Source organism: Protopterus annectens, chromosome 16.part0 (assembly GCF_019279795.1).
Source record: "Protopterus annectens isolate FY-2018-M chromosome 16.part0, PAN1.0, whole genome shotgun sequence".
Taxonomy (NCBI): Eukaryota; Metazoa; Chordata; order Ceratodontiformes; family Protopteridae; genus Protopterus; species Protopterus annectens.
In genome coordinates this window covers 547,181,193-547,194,265 of record NC_056750.1, presented here as the reverse complement: position 1 = coordinate 547,194,265, position 13,073 = coordinate 547,181,193, and the positions used below count along the sequence as shown (strand labels likewise).

The window sequence follows — 13,073 nt, the reverse complement described above, 5'->3', positions numbered from 1 at the left end:
GGATTCCAAGTCTGTACTGGAGTAATTAAAGTCTCCCATTAGTAGGGTGTTAGGTTGGATGGTAAGTGTCTCTGTTAAATCCATTTATGCACTGTGAGCTTCTTAGGGCATGGAGGGTGATCTGTAGTGAGCTAGGATATGTATGGGATTTTGTCTGTGGTGATCTGCACATGGAGAAACTCCAACTTGTCATCCTGTTTTGACCATCCTAGACGTATGCTTGTTATTGATGTATACTTAGACCCCTCCTCCTTTAGTCCTTTTCTGTGCAGCTACTGGTCTAAAAGTGTGGAAAGCTCTGAAACCTTGCACTGGTGGGGTATTCTCTGCCACTTTAAACTATGTCTCGATAACTGCATAGATATCTGTATTCTCAAGTGTGAAGAGGGCTTGGATGGAGTGTAGTTTTTTGTTTAAGCTCATGGCACTCGGCAGTAACACCTTGAGGTTCAGTTATGTTGAGTTTGCTATCTTGGTAGGTTTGTCAGTTTGGCATTGCCTAAAAGAGGCACTATGGGGTTGGATAAAGTTTTGGCCAGTATTCAAAAGCCTAGAGGGGAGAGGTATAGACCATCCTTGGCAAAGCAACATGGTCTGTTTTAACCATATCTTCCCAGTCTGACAAATACTGGATCCCTTTAGAATGACACCAGAAAGACAGATATTTGTTGAAATCATATTTTTGCATCATCCTCGGTGATACTAATATACTACTCAATGCTAGGCTCATTGCCTGAGACACGGTCTGAAATCTCCATAATGTCTTCTTCATATAGTCCAGGGAGGTACACCTCAGGCCATTTATACATACATGGACTGTGATGGAATCATACTGGTACCTGTGGCATAATGACTTGAGTGCATGCGTGATTTGGTAGATTCTGATCCCGGATAAGCAACTGACAGTTATCTTTTCTTTGTTTAGCCTGGTTAAAGGGGCATCAGTATATCTTACATTGGAGTTCCCTATGACAAATGTCCTGGAAAGTATGTTTCCTTGCCTTAGGGGCTTAGTGTTTGGGGCTCCACTGAAACTGACAGTATGCCTGGTGTTAGGTGTTTTGTCTGAGTACCTTTGGACTTGCTGAAACATAGATTTGACAACAGGTGATGTAGGCAATCTTTGTTGTTTAGGAATATTGCTTATAAGTCCCTCAGCACACATTAATCATATTTTTGCATCATCCTCGGTGATACTAATATACTACTCAATGCTAGGCTCATTGCCTGAGACACGGTCTGAAATCTACTCTCCGGTCCAGCTGGTGAATCTGGGAATCTTGAGGCAATGTTACAACTGCCTCATGTACACAGACAACCCTCTCCTCCTCCCAACAAATTCCAACACATGTGAGAGATGCAACCATATAGCCAAACTGGAGGCTAAGCTCTCTCAACTCAGTACTGGCATAACCAGTCAGGAGGAGAAGGAAACCACACTCACTACAATTCCAGTCTCACATAGACTTACCACGACAGCAAACCAAACACATAATCACACAAAAACATACTCGGAGGCTCTAAATAAAGATCTGCCTAAGCAGCAGAGACCTCCAAAGCAGACACCCAAGCAACCGCTACCCCAAAACAAAACCCGTGCAACACATAGCTCACAAAGACAGTGTGCCGAACAGTCACAGCCCTTAAGACTAAACATCACACCTGATACACTTGTAATAGGTGACTCTATCGTCAGGCACACTGACGTCCCGCTCACCAGGCTGAACAAGGAGAGGGTCACGGTGAGCAGCCTGTCGGGCGCTAGGATCCGCCACATAACACAAGCACTCAGGTCACTCCAAGGCAAGTACAAATATGACTCAGTCATTGTCCATGCTGGTGTGAATGACCTGAGACGTACCTCCCTGGACTACATGAAAAGAGACATAGAGGAGCTCTCTGAGCATGTAGCCCAGGCCGGTATGACCCTGACCCTTGAGTAGCATCTTACCCTTACCAAGAATGATGCCACAATATGAAGACAAGATGATCAATTTCAACAATTGGCTTAAGTACTGGTGTCATTCAAAGGGGATCCAATGCCTGTCAGCTTGGGATGATATGCTCGACAAGCCACGATGCTTCGCTAGGGACGGCTTGCACCTGTCACCCTTGGGCTTTCGGATATTGGCAAAGGCTCTTGCTACCCCCATAGTGCCTTTTTTAGGCAAGGCTCAAAAGACAAACCCACCTCCATAGGTATCACAAGGGATACGAAACTAAGAGTAATGCTACTCAACGCCAGAAGTCTAAACCTCAAGATGCACGCACTCGAAACTCTCCTTAGCATGGAGAACATCGATATCTGTGCAGTAACAGAAATCTGGTTCAGGGCTCCCGAGAGCACCCCAGCACTACCAGGTTATACCTCATACCATGCTTTTCGGCCCCAAAACTTGGACCGAACCACAAAAGGAGGTGGAGTATCGATATTCATCAAAGATACCCACACCTCCAGGTTGGTGGCAAAGCATGAAGCATCAGAGACTATCCATGTGCAACTAACAGTGGGTAAAAGCTGCCTTTCAGTTTATAGCATGCTACAGACCACCCTCCCAAACCCAGGAACCCCACTCGGCCTTTCTGAGAACACTGGAAAATATGAAGGTCTCTCCAAACACCATTATATTGGGCGACTTCAACTACCCAAACATAGACTGGGAGCATTACTCTAGCTCCAACACCCTAGCCCAAAGGTTCCTAGAATTTATAAACTCAAATGCTATGGAACAACTTGTTACCACTCCCACAAGAGGGGAAAACATACTGGACCTGATCATCACCAACATGGGGACTCTATGCTCCAGACCAGAAGTGTATCCCTCACTGGTAAGATCAGACCATAAACTAATCTCACTGGATATTCACATCCCAACCCCACCCCCTGCCCAGAAAACCACAGTGAAAAATTTCTCTAAAGCAAATTTCACACTCCTCAAAACCGAGGTGGAATCCTTCAAAGCCCCTGGGCCTGTGGAAAATACGGCCCAGACCGCAGAATCCTTTATAAACGCATTCTATGAACACCTTCAGGAATGCATGGATCATGCGATCCCAAATAAAACCAAGACCCAATCCTCCAAAGGTAGACGTCCTATCTGGTGGACCCCAGCCATAAACAAACTATACAATAGAAGGAGGAAGCTACTAAATGATAGAGCAAAATCCCAAAAAGGGAAGGCATCACTGATCAGTATTAGCAAAAAACTACGGGCACTCATAAAATTGTCTAAGGCCAGCTTCGAGAGAAAAATTGCACAGGACACTAAGGATAATCACAAGGCTTTCTTTAGTTATGTTAGGAACCTGGGTGGTAATTCCCAGATATGCTCAGAATTAGTCCAAAATGACAAAAAATACACTGAACTCACAGACATTGCCAACATCCTAGCTGACAGGTTCAGCGCAAACTTCTCCGCCCCTCCCCACCAAAAGGGCAAATATCTATCCCAGCAGAGTGCTGCCCCCCTGACATCTCAGATACTCAGGTAAGAGCCGCCCTCTCCAAAGCAAAAAACACAGCATCAATGGGACCAGACGGTGTCCCGGGCTGCGTCCTACATGAACTCCAAGAAGAGCTAAACCCAAACATAAAACTACTGTTCAATCTCAGCCTTACTACAGGATATGTGCCCAAAGAGTGGCGTACAGCAACAGTGGTCCCTCTCCATAAAGGTGGTGCCTCAACAGATCCTGGAAACTATCGCCCCATAAGCCTGACTAGCTTGTTCTGCAAAGCTATGGAAAGGATCATCATGGACCTCATAAATAAAGATATTGGGGACCTACAGACACTGGATCCTACCCAGTTCGGCTTTAAGGGCAGATCCTGCCTCTTAAACCTGGTAGATTTCTTTGAAACAGTCACCAAGGCCATTGACGAGGGGATGGTGGTCCACACAGCCTACCTGGACCTTGCAAAAGCCTTTGATACAATACCCCACTCGGGCATTATAGATAAGCTCACCAGCTTAAATATAAACCCCTATGTCACTAGATGGATTGCAAACTGACTCAAGGACAGAACCCACATGGTTAGAATTGCTGGAGCCATGTCAGACTCCAAACCAGTTACAAGTGGTGTCCCACAAGGCTCAGTCCTGGGACCTCTCTTGTTCGGTATATATTTCTCGGAGGTACAGGCCAACATGGAAGGACTGTGGCTGACCAAGTTTGCAGATGACTGCAAACTGGGCGCCATAATCGACTCTCCAGCCGACACAAGCATCCTCCAAAAGGGCCTCATAGAAACAGACAACTGGTGCCAGAGCCACGGCCTCAAGCTAAATGCCAAAAAGTGTATAGTCATCCCCTTTGGCAAAAACAAAGTGCCCACAAATTACCACATAGGTGGTACTCCATTAAGTACAGAAGAAGTAATTAGGGACCTGGGGACCCAAGTTGATAGCAATCTCTCATTTGACAACCACGTGGCCAAAGTGGTTAGAAAAACATTTTATATAGCCCACCTAATCATGAAGGGATTCACATCTAGATCAGGGGAGGTCATCGTGCCTCTTTACTCATCCCTCATCAGGCCCATAATTGAGTACAATGCCCCTTTTGGGATGTACCTTACCAGACACATGCAGCAACTGGAAAGACCCCAAAAGTACCTCACCAAGAGAATCAAAGGGCTCAAACAGATGACATATGTTGCCCAGTTAAAGAAACTCCAGCTCTACTCAGTGGCATACTGCCTGTTCAGAGGCGATCTGTGCCTGACGTATAAAGCCATGTCCAACCCAGAATTAATGGACATGCTGCACCTCAGAAAATCCAAATCCCATCGAGCTACGCGCTTGAGAGACTTGAACCTCAGCACTGAAATAAATAGGACATGCTGGAGGGACAGATTCATAACCCAGAGGCTCCCTTCACTCTGGAATAAAATCCCAGTCCAGGTTAGGCAGAGTCCCTCATTGACTCTCTTCAAGAGGAATCTTGATGAGTGGATGGGAGAGCGTAGGTTTACCCCGGGTATCACTTCTGTGTCACTGTTAGACAGAGGCACAGTATACTAACCTCGAAAAAGGGCATAGCAAAATAAATTTAAAATGGGTGGCGAAAGCCAAACACATTCTGGCTAGGCTTATAAATGCCCTAGGGCAGATAGCCTAGTATGAACCTATGAACCTATTAATCTGTGCTTGTTGTATACTATGTGAGGTTGGTGTTGTTTGCGCGGCTGATGTATATGTGAGAGTTTAGCCTCCAGTGTCATCGTGTAAGTACATCTCTCACATACTATGTCTGGACTGTTATCACTTCTATGATGGATAATACTTGCTAAATGACAACCTACCTCTCTTTTTTCTCTTTCTGACCATAGCTTAAACTAACTCACTGTCTGACTGGTACTTGACATCAGCACTGTCACAGAATGATGTTTGTACATCTGTACACAGCATAACTTACAAAAGAAGTCATCATATACATATAATTCTGCATGCTTCACTTCAACTAACAAAACCATGTCCTATTGATAACAAGCAAATTAAAAGCAATGGAATTTCAAATACAATGCACCATTTTGAAAAACAAAGATGAAATCACTAACATATGAGACAATATTCTGAAAGGGCAAGCTAATCTGGCAGTTGGCACAGAGGATTAAGGCGGTCAGGTGTGGTTCGTGTGGTACATGGTTTGTTTCCCTCAGCTCTCGCTTACCAATTGATCTTGAGCAAGTCACTTAACCAGACAGTGCATGGAATAACTGGAAATTTGGGTCAGGCTCCTCATTGGTCCCCTGGACTTCAAGCCAAATAAGTACTTATGAATCTTATGTTCCAGCACTCCAAGGATGCAGCACCTCAAGTAAAACAGAATGCTATAATACAGTGCAAAATAGAGAGAACTACCTTCCTTGCCTACTGTCAGCTTTGTTTAGACTATAAATTTATAATGTGACATGCAGGAGTAGCCCTTTCAAACTGGAGATACAGGGGGGGGGGGTTGTCCTTCTACCACATAAGGGTAAAGAGCCAGGCCTTCCGTACAAAATGTTAGTTCCTTTACCACTGCTACTTGCTGGTGTCAGTAAGCAACTTTTGATTTTAAAGTGATCCTGTCAGCCAAGCTGTGGACATGGCTTGTTCAATGTCCTGTTCTTCACCTGGACATGGCATGGTTAGGTAAATCCGAATGAATTCCACAGTGTATGCCCCACTACATATAAAAGTCTCCTTTACCCTAAACAAAAGATGACAGCTGAACTTTCTATTATAAAGCTTTTTTCACAATAGTAAATGTTACAAGATGCAACATGCTTGCTAGGATTTGAAGAAGGACTCTACCAGTACACATAACAACATAACTTTGTGGCTCTTCAGATAAATATTATACCGGCAAGAATGCATGATGCCCTTTTCCTACACATTCTGCCAGTGCTAAAGAGCAACTAATGTAGCTTCAAAATACACATTATAGATTGGTTGACTGACATTTTCGTACCTCAAATTTCTGACACTCTTGTCGCAGTCTCTCAATGTTTTGTGATAATTCTGACAATCTAGGATCCACACTGTTTGGATCACCCATCTGTGGATTCTTTATGTAAACATCTTTCATTTTTGTTAAAGCTTCTCTGCAGAAATAAAATGCAAATATCAAAAAGGTGAAAGTTATGTCACTTCACAGATCATTACAAATATTTATGGTGCCACAAGTATCTTAGTGTCGCAGTATATAGTACTAAAGAGAAAGACACGTGCTTGGTGTTTCAGTTGCTTACATTTACAGTCTCATTCCAAATCACCAGTTACAGAAGAAAAAGAAAATCAGTACATCAGGTAAAATGAAAAAGGCAGTCATAAAACTAGTACAGATTATTTTCAACATTCAATCAGAAGTTAGTGTTATAATAAAAATAATTGTTTTAACATCCGAACATATACAAGGCCCATTAAGTGATGCTTGCTGTGACATCCTGCAAGAGAAAGTAGCTTTTTGACTTTAATTTTTTACATCAGCGTTTCATAACAAAAAAAAGTAGGTGGCTCAACATACTTGCTATTATATGACAGAAAATTAATATTATGTGCTATTAAAAAATATATATAACCAGGAATGGAGGAAAACAAAAGTGGTGAAGCACTTTTATTTTTTATTCTCTGCCCTTTCATACTTAAAAGTTGATATGCCCAGTACTGTAGTAGGGGAATTTGGCACCCTGGACAGTACACCTAACTCGCTGGCTACAAGCTTGTTAAATGATAGCTTGTCAAACTTTTTAAAAGAACAGTTTGACAATTCAAAAGCTGTCATTAAGTGACTGCAATTGGGAATGCTTATAAATAGCTTATATGGTATCCAGCTGTCCTGTATTTTTAAAGGTAGTTTTAACTACCTTTAAAAACAGGAGTGTTTTAAACAATTATAAGCTGTCTGTAAGGCAGCAACAACCACAACTACGTAACTGTCTCCTTGTAAGCTGCTAAATTTTGTTTAAATAGTCCCCCTTACACATTGTTGCCAGGAGAGCTGCCTTACTCACCCTACCCTTGCTATAGCACTAGTTATGCCATCTAACATCAGCTTAACAGACATGTAATTAGTAAAACAACCATTTTTCTGAATAACTGTCAAAAAAGGCAGGACTTTATTAATTAAATGTTGACTTTCTTTCTCCAAATTATTTATGACCCATGTGTTAATGCTAGTTGTCTGTTTCAACTATGAAACTACAGAAATCTTGTGGAATACAAGTTTTCTGACTCATGATTCAGTCTTTCTAAACATCACAGTTGACTTTTCCTCACTTCCATTTGTAATCCTCTCTGACTCTACTTGCACTTTATACCCAAACTTAAGCTATTAAGACTGGCAAAGGATTTATTTAGCAGATGAAAAAATTAGCACTAAAAAAAGATTTATTTTTAAGAAAAGAGGCTTTCACTTAAATCAGACACTAGCCAGTAGTAGTCTTCTTCCGGCTTTTCCCGGTTAGGGGTCGCCACAGCGGAATTCCTGTCCGCTAATGATTGGTAGTTGATTTTTACGTGCCGAGTTACCAGCCCTGACGCACAACCTTCAACGAAGGTACGCCCATTCACGCATGTATCCACGCAGAAGACACTCTAGCTGAGAATCGAACCGGACAGCGTCATACTGTGAGGCGACAACGCTACCGCAGCACCACCATCGTGAGTATTCAGTGTTAAATAGGTTCCACTATAAATGCAAATGATAACGAGAAAATATAAAACTACACCACGTGGATCAGTAAGGACAGGACATCACATATTGCATCCTGTACTACTGATGATTTTGTCTGCTTTACATAAATCAAGTTATTGGGAGTTATACATACAAAAGAGGGGAAAACAGTCAGCTGGTCATAGGTGAGGGAAATGTTTACAAGTCTTTCCCTTTGCATAGCTTTTATTTTGCAATTTCATTAGAAATGCTATGGTGGGGTTGATTAAACCTCAGCAGCACAGCATCCCTCACAAGCCCCTACATTTTCCCATTACCCAATCCATCCCACCACAGCTGGCCTAATCCCCCCATGGGGCCATCAGCTACTCCACCTTTAAATGGCCAGCGAACAAAAGTTGTGGGACATGAGGGATGAAAGAGTCACCACAGCTGAACAAAGTACTACGACTTGGTTACCTTTGTTGTCCCTACCCATTCTTTCTTCCTCATTGCACATTGATGTTTACATCTAAAGCTGAGCTAGCCAAGAGGTCTGTCTTCAGTATGCCCCACCAATGAAGACCAAAGGCAGCATGTCCTACCCAGCCCAGCATGCCTTTCCAGCCTTGTCTCCATGTAGAGTGACTCACCCCCATCCCCATCACCAGTATGTCATCCCAGGACCGTCACCAGCAGAAAGACAAACAGGCATTGCATCGTCATTACCTTCCCCTCCCCTGCCATCTCCAACAGGTACCCAAGCTGTTAACTGAACTTGGACTGCCCAGGTCTCATTAAGGGATTTATCCCTCTGTGCCAGTGGGCATGGTTTGCTAATTTAACAGAAGTGCAGTGTATGTTAAATCATAATGCTTAGAATATATCATTTAAGTTAGTATCAGTCAATTTTTTGCTGTTACTATTCTGTTCAACTTATTAATAGCATCAAACTCACATAAAATATGTTATGTTGGAAAGTAAAGGCACTAAAAAAACATTTATATAAACTTACATGTAATAAAAACCACAACCATGGCCTTGTACTTTAAATCTCTCTCATACTACAGTTTCAAAAAGTAAACTGATGATAGCTCAGGCTAGTCAATTAATGGTAATTTTTTATGTTACCAAAAAACTAGAGTGATGAAAATTAATGGTAAATTTTTATGTTACCCAAAAACTAGAAAGATAAAGGCAAAGTAGTTTACATTTGCTCTGTTTTTCAGATTAAGGTACAGCAGTATGACATACACCATACAATTATTAAACTTTAAGGGGCATTATGTGGAAGGAAACAGTTCTAATGTCACTACTGATGTTTCATTCCATGTTTTATTCTAAATATACATCATTTTTCAACCGTGTTTAATACAAAATGAATAAGGTAAATACGAAAAAAATTTCTTTAATGATACTACTTGGGACATGGTAAAATGTAGTCAGTTTTTCAGGTCGGGTTCTCAGTATAAGGTTCAGCAAACTCGATCTGGGGATGGAAGGCAGTGGAAGTGTATTATGGGTAAGGGGAGGAGTTTGGAGCTCGGAGCTGATGCTAGTAAAAGTTGCCGGCTCGGATCCAATATGGATCCATAACCCACAGGTTGAAGATCAAATGAAGTAAACTACTTCAGATGAGCAAATGCTGACTTTTAAAATCACAAGTCTATACCATCTTTGATAAAGTAAACTTGCAGTTCAGACCTGCAGAAGAAAGAATGACATTTTTTTAATGTGCCTTACTAAACAAGATATGTTATTACATTACTGCATCAAAATATCAGTAGAAACTGGTTTACTACTTAAGTGTTTATAAACATATGAGTGAGTATTTATAAACATGACAAGAGATGTTGAAAACAAGTTTGGTTCTGGGCTGAAATAAATGCACAACATTCTGCAATGCTGACTTCTAAGACATCTCCAAAGTCTGGGAGTTACAACTGTTTATTTTAAGGAGGCAAACTCCCTTGTATGCCATATCCCTCATACCCTCCTAAAATATACTCTAGCTGGGCGGTCATACTACCTCAAAGAATTTGAGACTGTGCAACTTCTGAGTTAGAATACAGTAGTAGGAGCACTGCGAGGGTGCACTCCCTATATGGAGTACAGAAAGAGTTTTCCATGTGAAAGTACAAAGCTTTTCTTATCACTTGATTGACGTATTACATATAGGTTTTGTTACTGCAAAGCTGAATATTTTAATCAGTGTAGGTGTAACAGAATTTGAGATTTAGTACTTGGTTATTTATTGTTTGGTAACAAAGACTTGATCTTATGAAGCAAACCCTTCCATTGTTTGTACTACAGGAATGTCAAATGTAGACATGGCACCTATTTAGATGTCCAGAGGGAGATACAGGGATATTGGCAACCATATGACATCACAGTAGGTGCAACCAATACTGTACTGTAACATCTTCAGAGGAAAAAATTTAGTTAGCAGAGGATCTGCTGGCTGCTAGGCCCCTGAAGATCATGTGGTTTTAAATGCTCTGTGATGCACTTTAGTTGTTTTCCCAGCCTTCTGATCCAGTGATGACCAAAGAAATTCAGTGTTAATTTTTCTTTCAAGATACATACAAGTTGCATCCAGAGTTTAATGTTCAAGGCTGATAAAACAGTAGTTTCCAATAAACTGAGAAGTCAAAAGCTTGACCGGATATATGAATAATTGTCAGGGAATGGTGCAAATCTAGATGACTTTTCAGATTCTGTGGAATATTCATGCATGTATTCATTCTCCAGTAATCTAGGTAACCCAATTCAGGATCATATGGGGAACCAGAGCTCATCCCAGCACTCAGTGGGTACAAGTGAGAGGAACTTTTGAACGTGGTAACAACCTATCACAGAGCACACACACTCACTGCCTCTCACATAGCGCACACAGGCATTTTTGAAGAATTCCAGGTTGCCTACTGCAGTTTTGGAATGTGGAAAAATCCTACAGATCCCAGCAAAAATCTACATGGACACAGGAGGGATATGCAGACTCTGTGCAGAAGACACCCCAGAAGAGAAATGAATTGGAGAACCAAGAGCTGTAGGGCAGTAATGCTAAATGCTGCAGCTGTGTGCCCCCCTTCTATGGAACAGCTTTCTGAAATAACCACTTGTATGTGTCAGTGTGTTAAGCAGTATTGGAGCTTTTCTATTACTGGTGAAGAAGAGAGGTGATTTTTCCTTGATGGGTCTTCAGATGTCACCAACAACTTTTAACTTTTTGCTGTTTAGTCTTTCTTCAAAAGGTGTTGATAACACTTGCTTCTGTTTTAGTGCTGTCTTAAAGTGTGCTGCTTCCTAAAATGGTCTTTTAAAAGATGCAAAGTTTGCAGTAAACTGCAGTAAATAGCCATGAAAATGAAAATCATGTACTTACCATAAAGATAGATCCTTACTGTCTGTCTTGAATTTTGGGCTATCTGCCTTTGTACATGCATACAAATATTTCAAGCACAGGGATTAATGCCCTTCTAGCTTGCCAATATACCAAAACACTTGTTCCCATAGTAAGTGTCCAGGCTGTTCTTAAAAATATCTAAACTAGTACTTGCTTTAATGTAATTTGGTAGTCTGTTCCATGCATCAACTACTCTGTCAGAGAACTAGTTAGTACACTTATCATTCCTACAGAATCTTCTACATAGGTTGTCTGATGATTCTCTAGTACCTTTTGATAACCCCAAACATTCCCAGAGGTAGTTGTCTCTAAATGCCCCATATACCTGAATAGGATCTCCTTTTAGATATCTATAAGAGACACTGAACAAGTTCAGATATTTTAGTCTTTCATAATAACTTAAATTTCTACATCCATGGATGCCCTTGGTATATTTCAGCTGTACTCTTTCTAGTTTACTCATGCCTTTTTTTTCTTTTAGGGTTTCCATATTGTTACTGCATACTCAAGTTTGGGCCTAATGTAACTAACAAACAATGACTTCATTATTTTTGATTTCCTAGACTTTATAAATCTTTTTATACACCCTATAGTTCTATAACTATAATTAACCAATTGGTTGATATGATTAGAAAAACTCATAGCTGAATCCACCCATATACCCAGGTTCTTAAATAAGTCTACAGTTTCAATCACTGTGTGCTGTATTAAATAGTCACCTTTCAATTTATGTTTCCCAAATCTCATATGCTTAGTTTTTGATGTATTTATCAGCACATCATTTTCCTGTGCCCAAATGGTCAATTTAGTCAAGTTATTTTGCAGACATGCCTTACGTGTAACACATGTGATCAGTTTACCCAATTTTAAGTCATCTGCATATAGACTGTAGAACACCTCAGATGAAAAAGTTACGTCTGAAAGATACAATCTAAACAAGTAAAGGCCTAGGACAGAGCCCTGTGGGATACCCTGACTGTAACCAAGGATTTTACCTGTCCAGTTGCTGTATGATACTTCCCATGTCCAATTTGTAAGCCATGCAGCTATCCATCTTATCAAGAGTACATCAATATCTAGTTGTACTAATTTATTGATCAGTGTTTTGTGTAAGATGCTGTCAACTGCTGAAGTTAAATCGATATAAATTACATCACAGCACAATTTTTCATTTATAGCTATTATATTGTTATAGAAAATCATGTTACAAGTGGTAATAGATCTGTTTTCAACATATGCATGCTGATATATGGTTTCAAGTCCCAACCTATCCAGTTCTGACAATAACGTATCCAATATTTCTCAACAACATGAAAGTAGACTTAAGGGTCTATATGATCCTGGGTTTGTTCTACTCCCCTTTCCCTTAAAGACAGGTTTAATAAGTGGATGTCACCAATCTTGAGGAATCTCCCCATATTTACATGACCTAGTGAATAATAGACATAATGGTACCATAAGTTCTTGCTGAAGTGTTCTCAGGTCATTGTTACCAATTCCGTCTCCTCCCTGCACTTTGTTTGGATGC

The 13,073-nt window shown here is 40.9% G+C and overlaps 1 protein-coding gene across 1 annotated transcript in view; it reads right to left on the bottom strand.

Annotated features, from left to right (window-relative positions):
* FNBP1 (formin binding protein 1) overlaps positions 1 to 13,073 on the bottom strand; it is a 2,646,599-nt gene that overhangs the window by 600,360 nt on the left and 2,033,166 nt on the right. Inside the window, exon 15 of the mRNA XM_044058144.1 lies at positions 6,457 to 6,589. Within this exon, the coding sequence (XP_043914079.1) occupies positions 6,457 to 6,589 (133 nt within the window). The remainder of the gene's footprint in view (positions 1 to 6,456; positions 6,590 to 13,073) is intronic.